This window comes from Colossoma macropomum, unplaced genomic scaffold (genome assembly GCF_904425465.1).
Source record: "Colossoma macropomum unplaced genomic scaffold, Colossoma_macropomum, whole genome shotgun sequence".
Taxonomy (NCBI): Eukaryota; Metazoa; Chordata; class Actinopteri; order Characiformes; family Serrasalmidae; genus Colossoma; species Colossoma macropomum.
The window spans coordinates 43,914,738-43,941,849 of NW_023494795.1; the positions used below are offsets into that span (position 1 = coordinate 43,914,738).

A 27,112-nucleotide genomic window follows, 5' to 3' on the forward strand; every position below is an offset into this window, starting at 1 on the left:
CTCATGACCACCACATTTCGTGAGAAAAGTAGTAGTGGTGAGAAAGTTTCAAATCCTTCTATTGAAACCTGTTGTTGACGCGATGACCTATTGTTGACGGTGGTGACGGTGGTCATCCTGCTCAATTTATTATATGATATGGTGGAACTGACACTTACAAACAAGTGGTTTTCTGTTTGAGAGCTCTTTCAGTCTGCAGATTGAAGGCACTGCTATGCTCTGTTTGTGGGCAGCATGGTGGCACAGTGGGTAGTGCTGTCGCCTCACACCCGGCAGGGCGGCCAGGGTCCTTTCTGCGTGGAGGTTGAATGTTCTCCGGTGTCTGTGTGGGTTTCCTCCCACAATCCACATGTGAATTGGAGACAATAAATTGCCCCTAGGTGTGAATCTTTGTCTGTGTGCCTGGCCTGTGATGGACTGGCAACCTGTCCAGGGTGTTTCCTGCCTCCTGCCCAATGACCGCTGGGATAGGCTCCAGCTCCCCCCACAAGTCAGTCACTCTTTACAGAACTGACTCTCTGTGTGTCTCTTTTTTCTCTGCTGAACTGAACAGCTGCCCATCCTGTGCGTCTGATGCTGTTGCTTCTTCTTTGATCAGGTGCCACTGCTCGCCAGCCTTCTGGACTGATTTGACCACTATGGAGCTTCTCGCTGTCCAATGCTGTGCAAACCTCACCTGCATGAACTGATGATGCTGCTGCTGCATAAACTCAAACTAATCTAATTAATCATTGCTCCACCTGTTTTTCTCCGTTTTGTATTATAATATTTTATACTAACGCTGTTTGTTATCTGGTGTCGACCAGAGGAGGATGGGTTCCCCTTCTGAGTCTTGGTTCCTCTCAAGGTTTCTTCCTCTTTCTCTTAGGGAGTTTTTCCTTGCCACTGTCGCCACTGGTGACACTCATGGAGGCTCAGACCCGGATTTTTCTGTAAAGCTGCTTTGTGACACCCCTGTTGCGAAAAGCGCCATATAAATAAACTTAAAATTGACTTGACAAGCCAGGTGGATAAGCAGCTTAGATGTAGTGTGTGTGTGTGTGTGTGTGTGTGTGTGTGTTCTGTTCAAAAGACATACTGATGATACTTTGTCATTTACAGAGGTTCACAGAAGGACTTTGGACTGCATTATATATGAACTGTTTAAGACCTTCCATTATGTTTATTCATCATGTAGACATGAAGTATGCGCATTTTTTGGACACTTCCCTATATAGAAAGACAGATATCTAAATGCTAAGAGTGCCCATCCAGTTCCACGGATATTCGTGTCAATGGGCATCCACAGAACTGGCTTGATTCAGCTTTAAAGAAGGTACGTTCCTCACACCGTTTAGGACTCCAGAGAGTGGCTGTTAAAAATGTATTTTAAAAGTTTCTCTTGTACTGTTAAATCTATATTTAGTGCTTTGGTCAGAAGATTAAGAACATCATCAGCAATCATTGGCACTTTTTACACAGTGGTGGTGAATTATTAGATCTTTTTACAGATCCTACCTTCTGTCTCTCTTCTAGAGGAAACATTTAAGAGACAAATTGGCACATGCAGATACATATACATAGATGCTGGCCTTCTGCAGACATCTTCCATAAAATACAGCTGCTTCTAAACTGTGGAGCTCAGTTCACCTTTTATTAGACTCACTTTTGATAAACATCTGAAAACGCAGCTCTTTGGTGTTTATCTTTTTAATTTATCTTTTTAATGTTCCCATTGTTTCTCCAACTCTCCCCAATGCCCAGGGTCATCTTCCTTATTAAAATTGCATCTCTTGGTCTCAGTTTGTGAAATGTAAATCTTTTATACGCCTTCAAACATATCTGAATGAAAACATATCTGATCAGATGATTCATAACCTGTAGATCCACACATGTTGTTTATGTCATCATGTGTCCTTGTCCTCTATGTCGTGTTGGTAAAACTAGACGAGCTGTGCAGACTGGAATAGTTGAACATATGAGTGCTATTCATAGACCCTCTGTTGTTCATCATTTAGAAGCTGAACGTTCTCTTTCAGATCCACGCTTTCTGGGCATGGGGAGGGTTTTGTTGTAGAGAAGAGAGGAGATCAGGACAATAGATCATTACAGAGGGAGGCCTTCTGGATTTATGGATGTATATCGTAGTTTCCTAATGGTATGAATGAGGATCTCGATCTCGATTGAAAAACTAACTTTGATCATTTGATATGTGTTTGAAATGTTTTTTGATATATTTGATTTCTATCTATGCAGCTGTGTGGATCCTCTAGATGTTGTGCTCTCACTTTAAGAAGGCCCTAGCAGAATCTGCACAGGTGAGGATAATTTATTTGGGTCTTTTAAAATGGGGTAGATTGACAGAGTTGATTCATGAGCACTGATGACAGCAAGAGGCTGAAACGTTTCAGGCTTTCTGTACTCTATTTAACACAGGGAGATTCACTCGAAAGAGGCCCCGAATATTCTGCTGTAACTCCCATTAGGACGAAGCAGTCTGAACCGAAAAAATATGCTACATACCTTGACGCGCTGCTCAATACTGTACACCACCATCCTGATGAGGTTTTAAAGTGAGTGTTTTACTCCCTTTGTTGGATCTGTTACAGGTTTGTTATCTCATAACAAACTGCCACCACACTGAGCAATGAAGTTACCTACTAATATGGTGGCAGTGTGACTAAGTGACGTCATATGAATACTATGAATATGAAGAAGCAGCAAAACTGGAAAACACTGCATTTACGAATGAACGTTTGAAAAAGTCCAGAAAGTCTATTCTCCTTTTTTACGAGGGTTTTTGTGCTTCTTATTGCTGGAAACCCGAAAGTACTCATCACCCAGAAAACACCTTCTCCACAGTGAAGCATGGTGGTGATAGAATCGTGTTGCAGACATACTTTTCATCAGCAGGTACCGGGAAACTGATGAGGCCTGAGGGCGAGATGGATGGATATAAATATGTGGCAATTCTAGAAGAAAACCTTTTCCAGTCTGCCAGAGCTTTGAGACTGGGGTGGAGCTTCACCATCCAACAGGACAAGGACCCAGAGCTTACTGCCAACGGCACGGTGAAGAACCTGAACATGTTAGAATGGCCCAGTCAGAGGCCAGACCTCCATCCAACTTGGAACTGAATCTGATGAAGCTTGAGCAATTTTGCAAGAAGAATGGATAATAATATGAGGATCCAGATGTGCAAAGCTGAAAGAGAAGAAGACTTGCAGCTGAAACTGCAGTCAAAGGTTGGAATATACTTACTTATGCAACCAACAAATGTCTGCTATTTCTGTTTATAAAGATAAAAAGCCAGCCAGATTTGAAATCAAAGAGCAGAAATCTTAATGAAGTCCATTTCTGTTCCAGACTACAACGTCAAAACGTTCAAGGGGATGAATACTGCGGTTCAGTTCTGAATAGGGCTGAACAATTTATAATATTTTAATCATTTAAAATTTGGGTTTGATTAATAACTAAAAGCTTACATACAGCACTTCACTGTTAGTGTTTGAACGTAGAGAAAGTAAATGCATGAATTTAGTTGGAAGTTTATCTTTTTACTCTTAAACACAAATATGTCATTATTTGATGCCACTCCCACAAATGTGTCACAGCACCAGTGACTCTGCACACACAGAAGTTATATTAACTGACTCCAGTTCACTGAATGATCACAGCAGAAGACAGAAGGTGTGACATAGGTAGCAGCACATCCAGGCAGGTAAGTCTACTGTTATTGTTGCTATACAAATATGTATATACTATAAAAAAAAGTCTAGTGTGTTTGAAAAAGCTGCAGAATTGCACAAAAAATGCTCATCTTTTCTTACACTTTTATTATTATTTATGCAGAATGTTTAATTTACAGCGGTTCAAATGCTTGTGGTCATATTCTGCACATTTTAATGCACAATTGCTGTTTATTTAGTGAATTTAACAAATTGTAGAGTAAAATAAAATATAAAAGCTTATTTTCTGATTTTTTCCAATGTCATTTTACTTAAAAAAATCAACAACACATATCAATTGACCTGAGATGTTCAAACATTTTGCATACAACTGTACATGTCAAATCATTTCTAGATTTTGATTTTTTTTTAAATCAAAGTACAGCACTAAGAGCAGGATTCAATCAACTGATGTCTTAATGATTCCAGTACAGTTTAATAATCTACAGCAAAAGACAAATGACAGTAAAATAGACTGTGGAATAGTTTCATATTATTATTATTATTATTATTATTATTATTGTAAAAATAAGAAAAATTGCACCAGTTAATTGCTGAATATAAACGATTGATATACATGGCAGAACCGATCAGGTGTAGACGGAACTCTGCTGAGCTGCAAAACTCACAAACAAACTCTAAAGGGTGTCTTTTGTCTCATGTCTGGGGGACTTCTTACCTCAAAGGACTTTACATTTTCACATAAAAACAAATGTGTTACTCTCCAAAACACCCAACTATCATTTATTTTAATGACTTTTCTCAAATAACTTGATATAAATTCATAGATCACTATTACACAATGACAAAAATGTGATCAACTAACTTTCAAAAGTAATGAATATCAGAAATGTGGATGAAATTTCCAAATAAATTACATTCAGGAATCAAAATAAGGAGACAGGACATCTTACTCCAAGGGTCTTCTTTCTCCAGGGCACCCTAAAATTATTAAACTAATAAATTACAGTATGTACAGAAGATTGAGGTAAAGCAACACATAGCATGTACACACCTACGAAGGGCACTACATACATTATATATCTGACAGCGTATTCATCAACACATACACCTGATGAAAAGTATATATAACTGTACTTGTACTTCCATGTATCATCTTTTACAGTAAATGGGCTACTTTTATTACCAGTTTACTGCACAATTTCACACATCAGAAATGTTCACGGTCTAATGCATATCATACGCTGAAATTTCTCTCATTTTTTCCAGCACGATGACCAGCAAGGTGTTGAATATCTTGAAACGCACTGAGGTGAAATCTGACAAGTCGATTGCTGTTGCAGCGGTCGGACGACATCTTCATTTGGGCATGATGTACGACTGTCGCAACGATTCCTTTGTTCCAGGTAGGAGTCAACTGTAAACAGGGATGCGTTACTGACCGGGCCAAGGGGGCTCAAATACTCGAGACCATCCACTGCAGATTTGAATATTAGGTGGACAAATAGTAGTTGAATAAGTACAGATGACTAAATAGTCATCCATTCTCAGGCCTCACAAGTTTTATAAATGTTTATTATTGGGATTTTGTTGTTGCTGCTCAAATGGGAAGTTTTAGATGGTGTGCAATAGTAATGATAGTGCAGGTCTACTTCTGTTACTGCTTTACTGTTCAGTTTGGCTTAATAGACCTTCAAGTTTGTATTTAGACAGAAAACAGTTAGATTATCACATTTGATGAGGAACATTCTGTTCATTTTTAAAACAAAAAAGAAATTTGCATTGCAAGTGCACTATTAGCGCACTATTATGACAGTGAATACTATTGTTACATCTCACTTTTCAAGACTATTTTAATACATAATTTATTTATTCATTTATTTATGTTTGTTTGTATAAATGTATGTTTGCATATATGAAAGCATATATGTATATATGTATGTATGTTTGAATGTATGTATGTATTATCATTATTGTTGGGAGGCTTCCAAAGATATTTTTGGGGCCACCCGAGACCACAGTCTGCCCCCGACTGTAAAGATCTTTTTTGATGCATTCTTCTTTCTCTAGGAGTCTACCTGTGGGACATGGAAAGCATAGAGAAGAACAAGGTTGTGGCCGAGAGGCCGCAAACCTTTGTCAACATATCTCTGTCTGACTCACTGGAAGAAAAAATGAAATTGTTAAACATAAGTTCCTCTCTCAGTGCGAGTGTACATGCTGGGTTAGTAAAGATGGGAGGTTCGTCCACCTACCTGAACGACAGATCGTCTTCCACACGAGAGTGCAGAGCGACCATCCAGTACAGCGTGATGACCAAGACTGAGCACCTTAACTTGAGCCAAATGGGAAAGAAAAAGGCCATCCACAAATTAAGTGCCACCCACGTGATTACCGGAGTGGAATACGGCGCAGAAGCGCTGATGGTGTTCAGTGAAACGGCAACAACCCACACTGAGAAGAAAAGCATTACGACAAACCTAAATACCATGCTGAGTAAGATGAGCCTGTTTGAAGTCAGTGCTGAGGGAAAGATTCAGATGTCAGAGGAAGAGAGGAAGAAAGTACAGAACTTTTCTTGCACCTTCTACGGCGATTTCGATTTGGAGGAGAACCCAACCAACTTTGAGCAGGCAGTAAAAGTCTACAGAGACCTCCCCAAACTGCTCGGGTCCAACAAGGAGAAGGTGGTGCCCAAGAAATTCTGGCTCGTCCCGCTTTCAGAAGTTATGTCTTCGGCGCCAAAGCTGAAGCACGAGGTCAGCGAAATCAACTGCATTAAATTACGGAATATAATGGAGGAGCTGAGCACCGCGCAAATGAGAGCGAACGACATCTCTAAAGAAAGCAACTCTATTCAGGCCACTGACATCACTAAGAAGATGAAAGCTTTTGGAGCAAACATTGAGAAATATATGCTTGTGTGGAAAGACAACCTCTTCCATCTCCTTCCTGAAATAAGGAAAGGAGTAGAGAAGGAAGAAAGGCTGGAGAAGATGTTCAAACTTTATGCAGAATCACCCTTTGGGCCTGGTAAAATGGACACCTGGCTGAAAGAGAGGGAGACTGAACTCAGCATCATCAAATCGTACATAAACGACATTCAAGTACCAGATATTCAGATCATAGCTCCTGAAGACATCGACAAAGTGCTGTTCGATCCTAGCAATAAGAGCGTGTGGGCGTTTGTGTTTACCTCCCTTGGACAAGATGACCCTTACCTGGAGTGCCTCAGTGCTTGCCTGCTCTCGGACACGTTCACTAAAATGGACTCTAAAATGGATCCACAACCGTCTGTCAAGGAAAAAACTCCTTGGTACAAATCTCCTGAAGTCTCAAAGGTCATGAGGGAGTCTCTGAAACTCTTTTGCAAAGGTGCTGCTGATCGCAACCTGTCCATCATCAGCTACATCGACTACCCATACACTGTAGGTGCCGCTGTGAGACTCTATACAAACTGTCATCTGGACTACGTAAACTACCACAACAAACATGAGCCGGAGGTTGTGGAGGTCGACTCAAGCAGCATAACCCTCAGACGCTCAGCCAAGACAGCTACTCAACCGATTACATACAAGAAAGCGGGTGAGGGAGACAAGGCACAGGAGCAGAAGTTGACCTGGCCAAACACAGAAGAAACCCTGGTGATCTCAGACCTGCTGCCCAGCACCAAGTATGAGTTCCGGATTGGCAAGCAAAACTCTAAGGTACAGAATTTATTTTTAGGGATGAACTGAAATAGCATTTGGCTGAAAGAAAACAAAGGCCAAAACAGAAATAGTTGTTAAATACACTGTTTGTTCCCTTCACTGTCTTTCAACAGTCAGTGTAGAACAGTGAAAATATCAGCCACGTGTAACTTTCACAGTTTCTATGATGGACTTTAGGCACAAGATTTATAATCACTATTCAGGAGTATGAAGACAGAAGAGTAAAACTTCTCTACTACAGGTTTGATACCACTCTGTTCTGTTGCTGAGGATGTCAGACGTAGCACAAACTGTGATGTTTACTGTTTATTAAGTATGTTTAACAAAGCCAGCTTACTGTTCTTTGTTGTATTTTTCTATGCTTTTTTGTACTATTTTCACAGGTTGCAATTTTTGAGCTACAACCACAAAAATTTGCAGGATTGTAGAGTCTATACAGAAAGGTTTTTTTCAAAAAAAAAACTCCTGCAGCACTGCTGTGTCTGATCCACTCAGACCAGCATAACACACACTAACACACCACCACCACGTCAGTGTTACTGCAGTGCTGAGAATAACCCACCACCCAAATATAACCTGCTCTGTGGGGGGGTCCTGTAGTGGTCCTGACTGTTGAAGAACAGGGTAACAAAGTATGCAGAGAAACAGATGGACTACAGTCTGTAACTGTAGAACCTCAGAGTGAGACTATATGGTCAGTGGAGCTGATAAAAAGGACAGTGAGTGTAGAAACAAGGAGGTGGGTTTAATGAAGTGGCCGGTTGGTGTATACACATACACATTGGCAAAGATCTGGGATACCACAGCAATGGCTTTGTCAAGCCAACTTGTTCTACTCGTTCACTAGTTTGTTCACTAACTTTTCCTTCTAGTTACTGATTGTCAGCTTTTTTCGGTGTGTTCTGGATTTTGGTTTTGGTTTCATCCAAGAATTTTCTTTCTGGTGCATCGCTATTCATTTTATTTTACTTGTTTTCATCACACTTGTGAGAGTCAGATTTGTCAGTGATGAAAATGCCCCCAATGAGTATCACACATTTTTCTGTATGACTAATCACAGACTTTCATTTTCCATTGCAGCTCATGATCGAGACCCTATGAAGCGTCAGACTCACCAAGAGAACTTCACAAAATGCAGTTCAATAAAATCTTGCAGAGGTTTACTGGACTTTTGCACTACACATGCACATCTGCATAGATGCACCACAATTTTGCAGCACATCAGGTACTCTGGTGCAGCTTCTCATCCATACACAGTACTGTGCAAAAGTTAGAGACTCCCCTTCATTTATTTAATTTTCAGTAAAAATAGTTATGAAGCCAAGATAATGACTTTTCAGGAGGTATTTGTGAGAAGATTACATATAAGATAATCTACTTGCACAAGGAAAGAGAAAATAAGTAGAGTTTCCAAAACTGGAGTTCAAAAAAATGTTTAAAGGCTACAGAGAAAACGGTACTTCTAACAACCACCTGGAAGACCTGGTAGACCACCAAAACTGTCCACTTGAACCAATGGACTGACCACCCCAGAGTCCAGACCTTAACATCACTGAATGTGTTTGATTACTTCAGAAAATGGTCAACCAGCTTCTAAGACTGAACTTTGGAGGTGTGTCTGCAGATTCTTTGAGGAACTGAAAGTGAGTCTCCTGAACAGAATGGAAGCTGGAATAAAGGGAAAGAGTGACTCACTGACTCACACAGCTGAGAGTAGATTTAGTTGTTCTCTGTAATTTGCTGTTAGCTATGTTTCCTGCTTTTTACCTAAACTGAAAAATGAATGACTGGCTGGTTTGATCAAATAAATGAAGAGTGGTGTCTACCTTTTGTGGAGTGCTGTTTATATATTCATTGGAAACTCTATATATACTTACATTTGTTTTAATTCTTTTATAAATATTTTACTTACTTGTATTATATTGTATGTAATTATAAATGCTACCAAAGCACCTAGATTTTGCTCCAGGGATTAATAAAGATTTGTTATCTCTCTCAAACATCTGATTCATTTTAGATCTGCTAATGCTGGTGGCCTTTTTGATTTTACTAGTGAATGTAAGTGCAGAGCTTCAACTAGCGATGCATCGATACCAGTCTTTTCAGGCCGAGTACAAGCACATATTTTTTAGTACTCATCATACCAGACTGAGTAACCTACTTAGAACGAACTGCGTTAGCTAGCTATGCTACATTTGTTATCTTGGATCGAGTAGCACTGCAGTGGAGAACAGTGGATTTTGTTCCCTGTCAGAAAAGCTATAAGTAGGTTTCATAGTTTTGATCCTCATCCGTCTCTTTCAGCAGCAGCACAGTGACAGCAGGAATCACATCCAAGGATAGCGCATCCAAGGGGCTCACGCTTCTAGTTTTCCGTCTTGTTGGGGTCTTTTATTTAGCTGGCTGAGCTTTAGCTGAATGTCCGCTGAAGCCAGACAGACACTGTGTGATGTTAGAGCTCTTGTTCTTTGGTGACTCTCACTGTCTGTTTGAATAGACCATCGTGTTCAGACAAAGCTACGATTTATAAACTCACACTGTACGAAACGCTCCGTCTGACTGACCTGCTACGGGAAACGCAGCCTCTACAGACGCTCTGACTACAGACCGTTATCAATAAAGCTGATTCACTCAGAATAACCGAGTACTGAGCAACACGCTGAGACGCTGAGCAGCGCTGCTAACACTGAGCGCTGAAGATAAAGCAGGCGCTGATGTTCACGGTAGGACAGTTCGGTCTCTCTACAGCCTGATTTAAAGAAAAATCACTGTATTAATTCAGTCAGAGTAAAGACGGCATAGAGGGAGTTTGGCAGCAAATGTCAACTTTTTCTCCTCCGTTTTGTTGGCCTGTGTGTCTCCACCCGTGTTATGGAAGTGGTTGTGATTGTGTGTTTATAAACAGTCTATAATCTCTCAGTGTATCCTGGTGGGAATCTGCCAAGGCAGAATGTTTATAGTGAGCGACGGCTTTGTGTCCGACTGTGATGGAGTCAGTAACTCTTCTCTGTGTGAGCAGATCCTCCTTCATACCAGTATTGGTATCGATGCATCCGTGGCTTCAACCTATCATTGCTTGACGTGATGAATGCATAAATAAAGCAGACAATCTACCAGCTGTTCAATTTTAAAATAAAGGGTATCAAATTCTTGGCTGGTACACTATCCTGATGGAATTCCACATAAAGTAAATAGATTAGATCAGAGGTATTCAAACTCAGGTATTCCTGAAGTCCCTTTGTTTTTTGAGAACCTCAGCTTAAACAAACTTGTCAGTATACAAACACTGAAGCGTATGTATAAAGAAAATCAGTCAAATCTGTCCAGAACTTTTATTGTTAATTGTTTACTGGCTAACAAAATAAAAAAGCAGCCCACGACAATAAGAGCTTTTTCTAGTTTTTCTATTATATTCTTCTTTTTTCTTTTCTTTCTCAACTTGATTTGTGCCAGTCCAGTGGGAAGAAAACATCTTCTAGAATGACTTCAACATGACCTCTTCAGCAGACTGCACACCACACCACTCCCACAGGCCCATATCTGAATTAAGTTCAGTCCTACAAGACAAACTGACACAAAAGCTAAAAGCTATTAAGCAACTAATCAACAATCTATTGTAGCTTATCCCCTGCCAGTGTTCTCCTGGGTTGATCTGTTTATATATGAAAGGGAAACAGCAGCTCTGGGTTTGTTGGTCTTGCTCTAAGGGGAGAACTACAATGGGGTGAAGTGTCAGTCAGTCCTGCTCTGCAACTGAAAGAGCTGCTTGGTTGGTTAACAAATGAGGCCTAAGCTCTGCAGGAGGAATAAACAGTGCAATATTTGCTTAACTGCCTGTTGGTAGTCAGTACCTGAGTCAGTCAGTAGGGGTCAGGAGTTGAGACGTTTAGTACTAGTCAATACCTGAGTCAGTCAGTAGGGGTCAGTAGTTGACTAGTCAATAGATTCAAGATTCAGCAAGGCTCATTGTTAGATGTATAATTGTTATATAACATATATGACATATATATGTGTTCTTGTTATACGACTGAGTACAAATCATTCAAAAATGGTCCACTATGGTTAATAAGCACTACAGCTCTGGGAAAAAGCTGTTAGCAGGTCTGGCTTTGCTGGTTTTAGAATCTTCTACCAGAGGGGCATTTCTGGAAGAGGTGATGTCCAGGATGAGAGGGGTCAGCTGTTTTTGCCAGAGCGCTTCATCACCCTGCTGTTTACGTCCAATAATCCTGTCTACTGTCCTGAATATGTGCTGGAGTTTGGCTTGTTCTTGTGAGGTGGAAGAACCAAACCAGGTGGTTATGGATAATGTGAGCATGTTAACACTGATGCTCTGTTGAGATGTCCCAGGCTTCCGCCGGCTGGCAGGGGTGCAGTTGGAGTGTTTTTGAGAGCCAAGCACCTCCTACAGCAGATGGGGACGCTTACATGCCATAAGCAGATGTTTTGCTATCAAGTTATAGATCAAAACACACACAAAAGATACCTTCTGGTAGTTTGCCCTTCTTCTCAATGTCAAGAAGTATGGAAAAGGTATCATGAAACAGTGGGGCATGTGGGAGTGCAACAAACTTTGTTGAGTATGTTTGATGATTCTACTGGCCAAAGATGGAGGAAGAGGTAAAGGACTTTCAAGCTGGATGTGTTACCTGCAGCCTGCAGAAGGACAGAGCAGAGGTAAGGGCTCCTTTGAATCCCATTGTTGTCTCCTTTCCTCCTGAGGTTGTGGTCTTAGAGTTTCTGTCTTTATGAAGACCTAATGACACCTACCAAAAATCCTAGTAGCAACTGATCTTCTCATATGTTATGTATGGGCTGTTCCAACGTGAGCCAGGACTGCCCTTACCACAGTTAAGGTGTTTCATTCTGTTCATGGCCCTATCTTTGAGTCTGTGCTTATGCAGGAATTTTGCACATTGTATGAAGTAGCCAAGAGTAAGACAAACCCTTACCACCCCAAGGGAAATAGTAGGACAGAAAGATTAAACCAGACCTTGTTAAGTATGCTTCAAACTCTACAGGAAGAGAAGCAAAGTCACTGGAGCCACTACCTCCCAGAACCCCTAGCATATAACAATACTGTGCATCTCCAAAGGGTATGCCTCATCGTATTTCATCTTTGGCCGACACTGCTGCCTGTCAGTTGATGTTGCCCTTTGCATAGACGCCTCCCAAACTAGGGTCACTAGACAAGAGTGAGTACAGAGTCATCATTCCAAACTGTCTTTTGCTTTTCAGTAGGCGAAAAAGAACGCAGATACTACTACAGGCCAGTATAAACGCAAGTATGACTTTAAGGCTTTTAAGGCTGCTTCCTTATTGCCAGGATAAAGAGTGTGGGTTAGAGATTTGGGAAGGCAGGGCTGGGGTACCTTGGGAGGTTGGTGGGGCCCTACAGTCTATGTGGTCTTAGACCAAGTAGGACAGATAGGTAAGTGTGCAGGGTAAAGCCTAAGAGTGGAGGGAGAGAGAGAGTTTTATATTGGAAGGCTCTTGAGCCATGTGTTTTATTCCACCAAGATGAACCTATGACAAGTAAGAGAAATGCTGGGAAGGAACCTGAAGCTCCAGTAGGTTGGTTTTATGCAACTTTGAACCTTGATTTAGTTGAGGACTAGCAGGGCAGTGCCCAGGCACTCAACAAGGGAGAGCCTGGGGGTGCCTCCAGCTTATAACAGAGACTAAACATGTTAGAGGAATGATGAAATGACAATATTAAAGACGAGCAGATGCAAGATGGGTAAATTTTTTGTGTTTATTTCTTTTTTGGGGTCGAATTGTGTGGATTGCGTTATTTTTCCCTTTTGTGTGTGTGTGGGATGGTTTTTGTATTTATATTACATCTTTTATTATATATGTGTTTGGGTTCAATGTCTGAGACAAACATGGGACATAGAAATGTTTGATTGGTCACTCTCCTCTATGTATGTGGGATTTTAATACACTAGAATGAATGTTCTAAATATATATATATATATATATATTTATCTGTATGCTCAAGAATTTGGTTTTCTGGCCATTTTATTAAAGCATTTACTCTCTTCCAAGCTGTCATCTTTAGACTGTTTGATTAAATTGTATTCTGTATTATGGACAAGCAGAATGGAACTTTTGTGGAGCTTGGAACATGAGCATTGTGGCATTTGTGGCCACTGTAGGGTAAGACTACTTTCTTTCATTTTAGATGAAGAGACTGGTCGAGAAGATTGTTGGAAAGCAGTTGACGCTGTGTGAGCAGCTAACCGCCAGCTATGTCAAGCACAGAAATGCCAAACAGCTAATTCAGAGCAGCAAATGACAAGCAGTAATTGCCGTCTGGAGGCCATGTGGAGTTGAAAGGGCTGAGCAGGGAAGCACTGAGCAACAGAGCAGGCCATGAGACACTGGGCATTGAACACCAAAAACGGATAGAGTGCAGTGGCTGCTTGGAGGCTGGTTCGGGCAGAGAATGAACGTTGACATTGCTGCTCGACATTTACACCTAGGCCCTGGAATCCCTGGCAGTGCTCGTTTCCGAGCAAACTGTAAGTATTGTTTCAAAGTATTACAAGTATTGTTTTGTTTTATTATGGGTAGATATTGGATACCCTGCTAGTCCTAGCGTTACAGTGGCTTCCATTGGGTGGGAAAATAAATGCTATCATTTTAGAAGTATTGACTGGCATCGCCCGCTGTTGGCCAGATACTGCTCCTGTCCTGTGTTTCTTTTAATCAGTAGTTGGGACGCAATGCTGCAGAGCTGCTGGGAGGACTGCTGCAGAATTGAGGGGCTGAGCCAGGTCATGTTGGTGTGGTAAAGACTTCTCCGTGACTGCTGTCCTCTCTTCTTCCTTTCAAAGAAATATTTTTATATGGAGAAATTGGGCTTATTTGATACATTTATTCTGGTTACTTTTAAGGCTGCCTTGCACAGTGATTTCTCTTGTTTTATGTTGATAGCTTTTGTGCTTGAGCTAATTTCCTAATTCCCATTGATGGTCATCTTAAGCTTGGGTTATTGAGGGTAATTAGATTTTCATTTTCATTTTCTTTGTATTATTTGAGTTTTAATAAATTGTCCTTTTTTAACATTATTCTTGGCAAGGTTCTGTTCATTTCTTGGTGCGCTGTCATCTTGTAGAATCACAATATCATCTACTTGTGGATTTTGTGATTTTCTTTGCCATTTCTGTCATTGTTGGAGGTTTAACAGGGACTCCCGCTTCCATCTTTGCCAGAATTCATTGGCTAAGAACTGCACCTTTCTCCATCTTTTAGACAGATAGAAGTATTTGCAGAACTGTCCAGGGAGGGAGCAGAATAATTGATGATATTATGGTTAGTATATGGTTGGGGGTGAGAGGTTCTGGACCAGTAGGATTGTGAAGATGAACACTTATTGGCCTGCTGTTCATTATGGCCATTGTTTTGTAAAGAAATGTTCTCAGAGTTGTATAAAATCTGCTTGCAGACTTGTTGAACATGGCAGTCAGGATACTTTGGATCATTCAAATTTTATGCTCCCAAACTCCACCATATTGCTTGCTGATGGGATGTTCATTATGAATTTACAGCTGATTGCTCGGTGACATTCTTGATGTATTCCCATAAGCAATTCAGAAACTCTCTCCTCTCTCTGCCCATTAAATTCATTCCATGGTTGCACTTTATTTGGCGTACAGGTCCTCTGATAGCTACAAATGTTTGAAGTGCATTCATAAACGCATCTCTTTTCAACTCATCTATTGTTTTTACATGTACTGCTCTGGAGCATAGGCAAGTGAACAACAATTTAGTGATGGGCCGATCCACATCGTAAGTCAGGTCCATTCAGCCAGTTAGACCCATTCAGTTGAACTGCACTCATGAGACTCTTGAGACGTGGTCGGCTGATTTATTTTCGGAGCTGACTCCATTTCTTAGAGTTTGTGCTTGATTTATGTGTTGGATCTGGTTAGCTACAAAACATGTAAAACGTCTTGCCATCATTGTTTACATGGCACGGACCACCTTTGAGTCGGTCAAGTAATACTCTTGCAAGTTTTTAATCCCAAGCTCCCTTTTGATGACATTGCTGTCGCATACTACTGACGACAATTCAAGTGTTGAGGTAGTTGTAGTTTGGTAAGGGTTACTCTTGCATCCCATGACGAATGAGCAATTGATCTGTCCTGTTTCACTTATTTCCCAGAGATATGAACATGCACCATTTCCATTGAAACTTACATCTGAGAACTTGTTGAGCTTGTATTGCATGACTTCGCCAAAGCTTGATGTGAAGTAACTTCTTGAAATCTTCAGGGCTGCCAAGTAAGGCAGATCCTTAAGTCATGACTTCCATTGTGGCAGAATATGTTCAGGAAGATCTTTGTCCCAGCTTACTTTGTCTCTACATAGCGCCTGAAGAATCTGTTGGATGGCACCACAAACCCTAGCGGATCAGAGACAGATGCAACGGTAAAAAGAACTCCTCTCCTTGTCAGTAGACCCTGAATTAAAATTCATCCACTTTGATGCGAAATTGAACTTCACATGTTCACTCAATGTGAAGTCCTCCTAAAGCCATGTCTAGATCTCTGGTTTGGGCATGTTCTTCAGGTGGTACTGCGGCAATCACCTCTTTGTTATTGGATACAAACTACTGCAGCTGAAGGTTTCCTGTTCTGCACAAGGCGCTTGACTCTTCTACTAAATGTATGGCTTCAGCAGGTGACTTTACACTTGTTAACCATCATCAATGTAGATGCCTTTCTGGACGAACACCCAAACAGGTGCACCTTCATCATGTACACCAAAGGTTTGGAGTCCAGATCACTTATGTCCCTCCAGAGGAATCTCAGGTAGTCTGGGTGTTCCTTTGCAATGTGAAATTGGTGGAACATTCTTTTCATGTCACACATTATGGCTATTGGGGCCTTTCTAAATTGACACAGCACTCCAACTAATGTGTTAGTCGGATCTGACCCGGTCAAGAGATGACCATTTAGAGAGGTTTCTTGGGAGTGTGCCAAACAGTCGGAAACCACACATATTTTCCCAGGTTAATGGGGACTCCATGTTGCGGGATATAACATGCTGCCTGGTTATTGAGCTCAGGCTGTGGAACCACCTTAGCATCTCCATGGGTTCTTATGTCATTCATGAATTGGACATAATCCTTGCAATACTGTTTATTTCTTCTCAGCCATCACTTTAAGGAGGTGAGCCTATAAACTGCACGTTGTTTATTGTCTGGGAGATTGGGTATATCCATCTTAAATGGAAGCGGGAGCTTGTAGTGGCTGTCTTCCTTCTGCCTTACATCATGTTTCACTTCAGACAAGAAGACAAGGTCTTCCTGAGACTGGGTTGTTGACTGTGGTGTGATCTGTGAAAGTGGAGAGCCTTGATTATGTCTGTTGAAATAATCTCTGACATAAGTTTGCACACAAAGTGTACGTCTCTCTTTAGCTCAACTAATGGTTACACAGCAGGCGTCACTTGTCGTGCTATGATTCTGTGACTGGTTCGTATTGCATCACAATAATCACGTGCTGGACTCGAGCAGCCGACGACATGCCAGCTGAGATCAGTTCGCTGTGCATACGGCTGATTTTCTTTACTGGACAGCATCTCCCTTGGAAGAAGGGCTTGTTGACAGTTATAGCCGATCAGAAGACCTTCTTTGCAATCCAATGGTGGTGGAATCTTTCCTGCCAATTGTTCCAAATGAGGCCATTTTAGAGCCATTTCAGAATTTGGAATGTGTAGCCTGTTTGCCAGAATAAACTTTTGTGTGGAAACTAATGGCAATGAAATCCTTTTCTCTGACTTGTATTCTCTCACTTGTAGATTTGAAGGATAGTCACCAGTCTTTGAATTTCAAATGAGCTCCAGAGAATAATGCAGGGTCTTGTTTTGGAAGAAAATTGGTGCTTATAGCTTCTGCTAGCTAATCAACCAAATCTGAGCTGTTCTGCACTCAATGCATAGGCACTGATATTGGTGGAGCTTAAAGTACCAATTGCAGACTTTGGGGAGTAGCAGCTTGACTTGAAACTGGTAGAAACTGGGGAATGAATAGGACACTTGAGGCATGGAGGGCTTGGGGTTCCCCTGCTATTTCAATATTATGCAGCAGAGCAATTGCTTTAAGATTTTCTTCAAATTGATTGTAGATCTTTACTCAAGCTACTATTGCAGCATTTAACGACTTTAATCCTTCTAGGAGTTCAACCTTTCTATGTTTACACTTGACATAACTCTTCATAAATGGCCATTACATCAGAACAGGCGCTTTCCATGTTCTCAATCAGTTCATTCAGTTCATCCTTGGAGGCTTCATCTGTCAATATTTCCTCGCTTATTCTTGCATGATACCTCACTTTTCATAGCTGATCTGTACCAACATTGTACACTCTTCAGCCTTCCTTCTCTTTTCTGTTAGGGTTCAGGTTCTTTCAAGTCTTTGTAGCCTTTCTACATTTTCTGGAGGTTTGGTATCTGTAGCTTCAGGTTGAGCAGGTGAATCAGCATTTTTACAGCAGATCTCAGTGCTTGTAATTGGATTTCTATTAGGCCATGTGTAAATGTAAGCTACAGTAAGCCTAAATGTAGTAGTCAGGAATGTTGTTAATAAATGTATATATTAAATATATTTTATATATATATAAAAGCAGTGCTTAAAATTGTCTGAACTTCAAGTTGACTTCAATTTTGAACAGTAAAAGAATACTGGGAATTACTTTGCACAATATGTATGTGTAAACGTTAACTGCAGAGATAACATGCTTAGGAATGCATTAAATCACTTATCCTTTACACAAGAAAAGTTTTCACATCAGTGGAGTGTCATGGAAAAAAGTAATTATTCTTTTTGGGTGAGAGCCTGAAATAAAGGCTTTAACACTCAGAGTGTCTTTGAAGTTTAATACTTTGCAAAGAAAGGTTCAACAAATCAACAGAGTGCAAAGGCAGTCTGCTGAGCTGAGAACAGAGGAAGTTGGCTATCAATTGCATTTTATATAGTTCAGTAGATAGTGTGTATATGCAAGAGGAAGCACCTGCACACTTGTTGTAAGTAAACCATGATGCTTAAACTGGTCTCAGCCAGTTCTAGAGATGAAGGTGGCCTTTCTGAGGTGTTAGACAGTTTGTACAGACAAAAACTCACTCTTAAATTCACCTTAAGTTCCCCTTTAAACTTCACTTAAGTTGTCCCTTGAGCTCAGTTACTTCTCATAAAACAAAATTTTACAAAATCTCAGTTTTAACCAATAATAATGTCCTTTTCTTTAATCTTCACTTAAGCCTGTTCACTTGCTTGAAGTTAAGTTTTCGTTTTAACCTTGCTTAAGGGGTGGAGTTCCCCTTTAAACCCTGAGACATGTTATAATATCAGGCACTGGCACATTAAATTTATCCCCATACATGTAGGCTGCCAGCATGTTAATAGACTTGGGTCCTTAGTTGCAATTTTGAAGAACCACTTCTCACAACAGCTTATCATGAAAATTGTGGCAGAGCGCTTCCTGTGTTTAGCTTTCAACACAGTCTAACCATCACTGCGTGCAATCAGTATACCAGCTATAGGCTTTACTTATCTGATGCACTGGATCTTCGCCATGTTGTTATCTGCTGTGGTCTCTTTTACCCAGACTGAGCAGGCAAGTGCTCACTGTGGCTCTCTTCACAACACCACAGACACAAGTCGTTTCTTTGAAACAGGCATTTATTTCTTTGGCAGGGCTCGTCACTGATGTATCCATGCCTCATCATGCTGTGAGAATCATATATTTAAATGAACATACAGTACACAACTTGTAAACAAATAAAAATTCAAAATAGTGCTTAGCGCTAGCATGAAACAAAGGCATTCTACCGGTAGAACAAAATACCTTGTTGTCATGAAAAGAGATTCTTGAGTCTTTGAGAATGTTCCAAAAGTCTTTGTTTGTTTTAGCTTCCAGCATCAGTTCTGTGAGTTATGCTAAGTGCAGCAGCACATTCTTGTGAGATTCATGATTTTGTGCTTCACTGTATTTCAGATAGAACAAATGAATTTACTGTACATTAAATCACATCAGACTTTAACATTACATCGAACAGATTATTAATTTATTTAATACATGAAATTACAGAATCATTTCTGAATCAGTTATCAGTTCTGCATCATGAACATTGAGCATTTATGCAACAGCACTGTCATCATGTAGATGCTGCTTAAAATTTCAGCAGCCCCAACTGAAACCATCTTCCTGCCTCATTGATCTCAATGATTTTAACTGTGGCATGACTGCTGGTGCCAGGCAGGCTGGTTTGCGTATGTCTATAACTGCAGATCTCCTTAGATTTTTCACGCATACATGCTTTAGGTTTTACTCAGAACGGTGTGATTAAGGAAAAATATCCAGAGAGCGGTACTTCTGCAGATGGAAATGCCTTGTTGATGAGAGAGGTCAGCCACGAATGGACACACTGGTTCAAGTTGACAGAAAGGTTATGGTCACTCAGATAACCACTCTGTACAAGAGTCCCAAATGGTGTGAAAAAAATACCTTATTTAAGGCAGAATCAAACCAATTTTGTGGATACTCAGACACATGAGTCCTTGTATAGAATCTGGACTCTAGCCTCAATACCAGCTGTATACGAATAAATATGTCAGAGTCTGGTAAACTACTGGGCTGACTACTGGGCTGCACTGTATTGGAACCGGACAGCCACTTTTTACTATAAAAAAGACTATTTATATATATATATATATATATATATATATATATATATATATATGAATGATACAGAAATTTATCATATTATATAATAAATATATCTTTTGAACAGAATAATGTTACTAAAAAAGGATTGTTATTGAAAGCATATTGTTCCTTCAAGTAATGCAAGTAAGGATTTTCATAATCAGGGGTCATAATGGCCACCCATAGCCTTGCCTTCGATCTACAAGAGAAAGAGTTCTCAAACAGAAAATAATTTCTTAGAAGTATCAGTTCTGTCATATCAGTAAATAAAATTGAGTAGGAAGACCATTGTCATCATTAGGTTGACTAAGAAAAAAGGTCTCACGACTGCTACATTTCTCATGAAAGCCTACTGTTGAAATGTAGTGGTTGAGAGAAATTTAAGCCCAAGAGTACTGTCGACATGTAGTGGTCATACTTTCTGTCCTGTAGTTTCAGATCCTTTTATTGAAACCTCTTGTAGATCACAAGAAAAGGATATCAATTTGCTGTTTACCACCTCTTCTCAAAATGTGTAGTCTAACCTGACATGTTAGTAAAACTAAACAAGCTCTGTGGACCAGAATAATTGAATATATGAGTGTGATACATAGACAGGATGACACATTCTCTGTTTTTCATAATTTTAAATCAGCTAAACATTCTTCTTCAGATCTATGTGTCCTGGGTGTTGAGAGGGTTTTGTTGCAGAGAAGAGAGGGAGATCAGGACAAAGGATTATTACTGAGGCAGACCTTCTGGATTTGTGCCTTGGACTTATCTTTAGACATGTCTTGTTTCTTAGTAGTGAAAACAGCCTCGCTCTGAAAACAGCCTCAATTCTTCATGGCATGGATTGCAGATATTGGAAATGTTCCTTTGAGATTCAGGATCATGTTGACATAATTGCATCATGCAATTCCTGCAGATTTTTCAGGTGAATTTTCATGCTGCCAATCTCCTGTTCTAATACATCCCAAAGATGTTCTATTGGATTCAGAAGATGAACTTGAAGTTGCCTACCAACATAATGGCAGCACGACTGAGTAATGTCATCTGAATACTATGGATATGAAGAAGCCGCAAAACTGGAAAACACTGCATTTACAAATGAACCTTTGAAATACTCCAGAAAGTCTATTCTCCATTTTTACAAGGGTTCTGAGGTTTCTTGTTGTTGGGGGTTATATTATATGCAGAATGTTTTCCGGAGGCAAAATGTGGCCTACGTTTGCTGGAAACCCAACAGTACTCATCACCCAGAGAACACCATCCCCACAGTGAAGCATGGTGGTGGTAGAATCGTGTTGCAGGCATGCTTTTCATCAGCAGGGACAGGGAAATTGAGGCCCAAGGGCAAGATGGATAGATATAAATATGGGTCAATTCTAGAAGAAAACCTTTTCCAGTCTGCCAGAGCTTTGAGCCTGAATTGGAACTTCACCATCCAACAGGACAAGGACCCAGAGCTTACTGCCAACGCCATGGTGAAGAACCTGAACATGTTAGAATGGCCCAGTCAGAGGCCAGACCTCCATCCATCTGGGAACTGAAATTGATGGAGCTTGAGCAATTTTGCAAGAAGAATGGACAAAAATATGAGATGTGCAAAGCTAATAGAGACATATCCCAGAAGACTTGCAGCTGAAACTGCAGTCAAAGTTTGGAAGATCCTTACTTATGCAAACAAGAAATGTCTGCTATTTTTGTTGAATTAACTTTTGGGTCAAAATAAAAAGTCTGCTAGATTGTAAATCAAATAGTATAAATCTTGATGAAGTCCATTTCTGTTCCAGGTTGTACCGTTACAACATGTTGAAATGTTTAATGTTCTAATCATTAAACATTTGGGTTTAATTAATAAACTAAAAGTTTATGCAAGGCACCACCCTTTACTTCACTGTTAATGTTTGAATGAAGAAAAAGTAAATGCACGAATTTAGTTGGAAGTTTGTCTTTTAAGCCTTAAACACAAATATGTTATGTCATTATTTGATGCCACTCCCACAAATGTGTCACAGCACCAGTGACTCTGCACACACAGAAGTTATATTAACTGACTCCAGATCACAGCAGGAGACAGAAGGTGTGACACAGATAGCAGCAGATCTAGGCAGGTAAGTCTACTATTATTGGTGCTATATATATATATATATATATATATATATATATATTCTTTTATTTCAAAATACGTTACTTATTCTCACTTAAAAGTATCAACAACACATATCAATTGACCGGGGGTTTTCAAACATTATGATTACTATATGTGTGAAATCATTGCTAATCTTTGAACTTTTATGGTGTTTTTAAAAAGCATTAATCAGTTGTTCATCATATAATCATATAAGTGAACAAAACATATAAGTGAACACAACAGAACTGATCAGGTATGGACAAAACTCTGCTGAGCTGCAAAACTCACAAACAAACTCTAAAGGGGGTCTATTGCTCAACTTTTTACTCCAAAGGCCTTTACATTTTCCAAAAAATAAACACCAATATAAAAAATAAAAACAAATGTGTTACTCTCCAAAGCACCCCACTATATATATATATGTAAAAACAAACAACTTGTCTAAAATACCATTCTTAATATAAACTTATCAATCACTATTTTATGATAACAAAAATTTAATCAACTGACCACAAAGTAATGAATTGCAGGAATTCGGATGAGATTTCAAAATAAATTAGATTCAGGAATGAAAATAAGATGACAGGACACCTTACCCCACAAATCTTCTTTCTCAAAGGTACCCAAAAATGATTAAACTAATAAATTATATAAAGAGAGCAGCACACAACAGCATGTACACACCTATGAAGGGCACTGTATATGTTGCATTATCTGACAGAGCATGTACTTCATCATCCTATACACTTGCTAAAAAGTATATAAAACTGTACTTGTACTTCTATATATCAGCTTTAAAAGTAAATGGGTTACTTAAATTACCAGTTTACTGCACAGTTTCACACGTCAGAAATGTTCATGATCTAATGCTTATCATATGCTGAATTTTTTTTTCCAGCATCTGATGTACGGCAACATGTTCAAAATCTTGAAACGCACTGAGGTGAAATCGGACAAGTCGATTGCTGTTGCAGCGGTCGGACGACATCTTCATTTGGGCATGACGTACGACTGCCGCAACGATTCCTTCGTTCCAGGTAGGAGTCGACTGTAAACAGGGATGTATTACTCACCAGGCCACAACGCCCAAGTGAAAAAATCCACTGCAGTTCTAGATGAACGAATAGCTATTAAATAAGTACAGATGACTAAAAATAGATGACAGAAAGGTCATTCATTGTCAGGCCTCAGAAGTATTATAAATGTTTATTATTGGGATTTTGTTATTGCCATTTCAATGGGAAGTTTTGTGACAATAATATTAGTGTGTAACATTCAGTGAAATCGTTCAGGTCTACTTCTGTTACTGCATTACAATTCAGTTTGGCTTAAAAGAAAAGTACATTTAAGTTTGTATTTAGTTGCATTGCAAAAAGTGCACATAAACACCTTAAATTCTCCTTTAATACCTCATTTATTTATATACTTACTTTCTTACTTACTTATTAGAGTTAAGGAGGCTTCCAAAGATACTTTAGGGGCCCTGTGAGACCACAGTCTGCCCCCAACTGTAAAGATCTTTTATGATGCATTCTTCTTTCTCTAGGAGTCTACCTGTGGGACATGGAAAGCATAGAGAAGAACAAGGTTGTGACTGAGAGGCCGCAAACCTTTGTCAACATATCTCTGTCTGACTCGCTGGAAGAAAAAGCGAAACTGTTGGAAATAAGTTCCTCTCTTAGTGCGAGCATATACGCAGGATTAGTAAAGATTGGAGGTTCGTCCACCTACCTGAACGACAGATCGTCTTCCACGCAGGAGTGCAGAGCGACTATCCAGTACAGCGTGATGACCAGGACTGAGCACCTTAACTTGAGCCAAATGGGAAAGAAAAAGGCCATCCACAAATTAAGTGCCACCCACGTGATTACCGGAGTGGAATACGGCGCAGAAGCGCTGATGGTGTTCAGCGAAACGGCAACAACCCACACCGAGAAGAAAAGCATTACGACAAACCTAAATACCATGCTGAGTAAGATGAGCCTGTTTGAAGTCAGTGCTGAAGGAAAGATTCAGATGTCAAAGGAAGAGAAAAAGAAAGTACAGAACTTTTCTTGCACCTTCTACGGCGATTTCGATTTGGAGGAGAACCCAACCAACTTTGAGCAGGCAGTAAAAGTCTACAGAGACCTCCCCAAACTACTCGGGTCCAACAGGGAGAAGGTGGTGCCCAAGAAATTCTGGCTCGTCCCGCTTTCAGAAGTTATGTCTTCGGCACCAAAGCTGAAGCACGAGGTCAGCGAAATCAACTGCATTAAATTACGGAATATAATGGAGGAGCTGAGCACCGCGCAAATGAGAGCGAACGACATCTCTAAAGAAAGCAACTCTATTCAGGCCACTGACATCACTAAGAAGATGAAAGCTTTTGGAGCAAACATTGAGAAATATATGCTTGTGTGGAAAGACAACCTCTTCCATCTCCTTCCTGAAATAAGGAAAGGAGCAGAGAAGGAAGAAAAGCTGGAGAAGATGTTCAGTCTTCATGAGGAGTCACCCTTTGGGCCTGGTAAAATGGATGCCTGGCTGAAAGAGAGGGAGACTGAACTCAGCATCATCAAATCGTACATAAACGACATTCAAGTACCAGATATTCAGATCATAGCTCCTGAAGACATCGACAAAGTGCTGTTCGATCCTAGCAATAAGAGCGTGTGGGCGTTTGTGTTTACCTCCCTTGGACAAGATGACCCTTACCTGGAGTGCCTCAGTGCTTGCCTGCTCTCGGACACGTTCACTAAAATGGACTCTAAAATGGATCCACAACCGTCTGTCAAGGAAAAAACTCCTTGGTACAAATCTCCTGAAGTCTCAAAGGTCATGAGGGAGTCTCTGAAACTCTTTTGCAAAGGTGCTACTAATCGCCATCTGTCCATCATCAGCTACATCGACTACCCATACAATGCAGGTGCCGCTGTAAGACTCTATACAAACTGTCATCTGGACTACGTAAACTACCACAACAAACATGAGCCGGAGGTTGTGGAGGTCGACTCAAGCAGCATAACCCTCAGACGCTCAGCCAAGACAGCTACTCAACCGATTACATACAAGAAAGCAGGTGATGAGGACAAGGCACTGGAGCAGATGTTGACCTGGCCAAACACAGAAGAAACCCTGGTGATCTCAGACCTGCTGCCCAGCACCAAGTATGAGTTCCAGATTGGCAAGCAAAACTCTAAGGTACGGAAAATGTTTTTTTAGGGATGCACCGAAATAGCATTTGGCTGAAAGAAAACAAAGGCCAAAACTAAGGCCAAAGACTAAATAGGCTTGCAACCCAGTAACAAAATCTAAGACTTTATAAATAATTTTAATGAAAATCAGAAATAGTTGTTGAAAACACTATTTGTTCTCTTCACTGTCCTGCACCAGTCAGAACAACAGTGAAAATATCAGCCACGTCTAACGTTCCCAGTTTCTATGACGGACTTAAGACACAAGATTTATAATCACTGTTCATGCTGAGTATCACGAGAGGGTATAACACCCAAAAACGTCTCTACTACAGGTTTGATACCTCTTAAAAAACACTACTAGCATGTCACAAACACACCAGCGCCATCTGTGGCCACAGTCTGCAAAACTGAACCAAAAATAATGGAATTTATTGACTTGAATGACCGTCCATTCTCTGTTGTCGAGAACATTGGACTTTGTGGCACAAACTGTAATCTATATGGTAATCAACTGTACTGTTCATTAAGTATGTTTAACAAAGCCAGTTTACTGTTTTTTGCTTTATTACTCTATGCTTTATTTTCCACAGCTCACAGTTTTTTAGCTAGAACCACAAAACTTGCAGATCTATACAGGACATGTAAAGCGTTCATTCAAAAACAGTTTTTTTAGTAAAATAAAAGTTCTTCAACGGTGAGGACCCCCGCATGACCATCACAGAGCAAGTATTATTTGGTTGGTGGATCATTCATGCTGCTGGAGTTTTTAAACACAACGTTCACTCACTGTCCACTCTATTAGACACCCCTACCTTGTTGGTCCACCTTGTAGATGTAAGGTCAGAGATGATAGCTCATCTGCTGCTGCACAGTTTGTGTTGGTCATCCACAGGGTAAAGTATGCAGATAAACAGATGGACTACAGTCTGTAACTGTAGAACTACAAAGTTCTCCTATATGGTCAGTGGAGCTGATAAAATGGACAGTGAGTTTAAAAACAAGGAGGTGGCCAGTTGATGTATACACATAGATATTAGCAAACATCTGGGATACCACAGCAATGACTTTGTCAAGGCAACTTGTTCTACTCTTTCCCTTCTTTTCCTTCTGGTTACTCATTGTCAGCTTTTTTCGGTGTGTTCTGGATTTTGGTTTTGGTTTCATCCAAGAATTTTCTTTCTGGTGCATCGCTATTCATTTTATGTTACTTGTTTTCATCACACTTGTGAGAGTCAGATTTGTCAGTGATGAAAATGCCCCCAATGAGTATCACACATTTTTCTGTATGACTAATCACAGACTTTCATTTTCCATTGCAGCTCATAATCGAGACCCTATGAAATGTCAGACTCACCAAGACAACTACACAAAATGCAGTTCAATAAAATCTTCACAGAGTGCAAAGACCTGCACTCAGGAACTGCAGCTTCTCATGTCCGATTCTTGGCTGGTACACTATCCTGAAATTCCACATAAAGTAAATAGATCTTTGACAAGACTTTTTCCTCCTGAGCCAGTTTTTTGAGAACTTGGGACCCCCTCAACTAAAACACACTTGTCAGTATACAAAGTACTGCAGCATATGTATAAAGAAAAATTAATCATCCTATTTGTCCTCACCTTTTGTCGTCTATTATTAACTGGCTAACAAAATAAACTAAAAAGCACTGTGTGACATTAAGACCATAAAAACAAGGTTTATGACAGAGCTACAGTTTAAGAT

General features: G+C 40.1%; 2 protein-coding genes across 4 annotated transcripts; both read left to right on the forward strand.

The window, feature by feature from the left end:
- The first annotated feature begins 3,604 nt into the window (after positions 1-3,604).
- LOC118816018 (verrucotoxin subunit beta-like) lies at positions 3,605-8,793 on the forward strand. Of its 2 annotated transcripts, XR_005007844.1 has the most exons (5): positions 3,605-3,700; positions 4,938-5,074; positions 5,739-7,375; positions 8,459-8,603; positions 8,636-8,793. XR_005007844.1 is itself a non-coding variant. In XM_036582503.1 (4 exons), the coding sequence occupies exons 2-4, from the start codon at positions 4,942-4,944 to the stop codon at positions 8,477-8,479; spliced, it is 1,791 nt and encodes a 596-aa protein (XP_036438396.1). In that variant the 5' UTR covers positions 3,605-3,700; positions 4,938-4,941; the 3' UTR covers positions 8,480-8,793. The 2 variants fall into 2 exon arrangements, 1 of the variants encoding a protein (XP_036438396.1); XM_036582503.1 differs by having other exon boundaries at positions 8,459-8,793.
- Positions 8,794-11,504: 2,711 nt separating this feature from the next.
- LOC118816019 (verrucotoxin subunit beta-like) lies at positions 11,505-26,811 on the forward strand. 2 transcript variants are annotated; one of them, XM_036582504.1, is made up of 6 exons: positions 11,505-12,055; positions 13,563-14,171; positions 22,095-22,190; positions 23,109-23,247; positions 23,757-25,393; positions 26,709-26,811. In XM_036582504.1, the coding sequence occupies exons 4-6, from the start codon at positions 23,115-23,117 to the stop codon at positions 26,727-26,729; spliced, it is 1,791 nt and encodes a 596-aa protein (XP_036438397.1). In that variant the 5' UTR covers positions 11,505-12,055; positions 13,563-14,171; positions 22,095-22,190; positions 23,109-23,114; the 3' UTR covers positions 26,730-26,811. The 2 variants fall into 2 exon arrangements, with proteins under 2 accessions (XP_036438397.1, XP_036438398.1); XM_036582505.1 differs by lacking the exons at positions 11,505-12,055; positions 13,563-14,171 and having other exon boundaries at positions 22,014-22,190.
- The last annotated feature ends 301 nt before the right edge of the window (positions 26,812-27,112 follow it).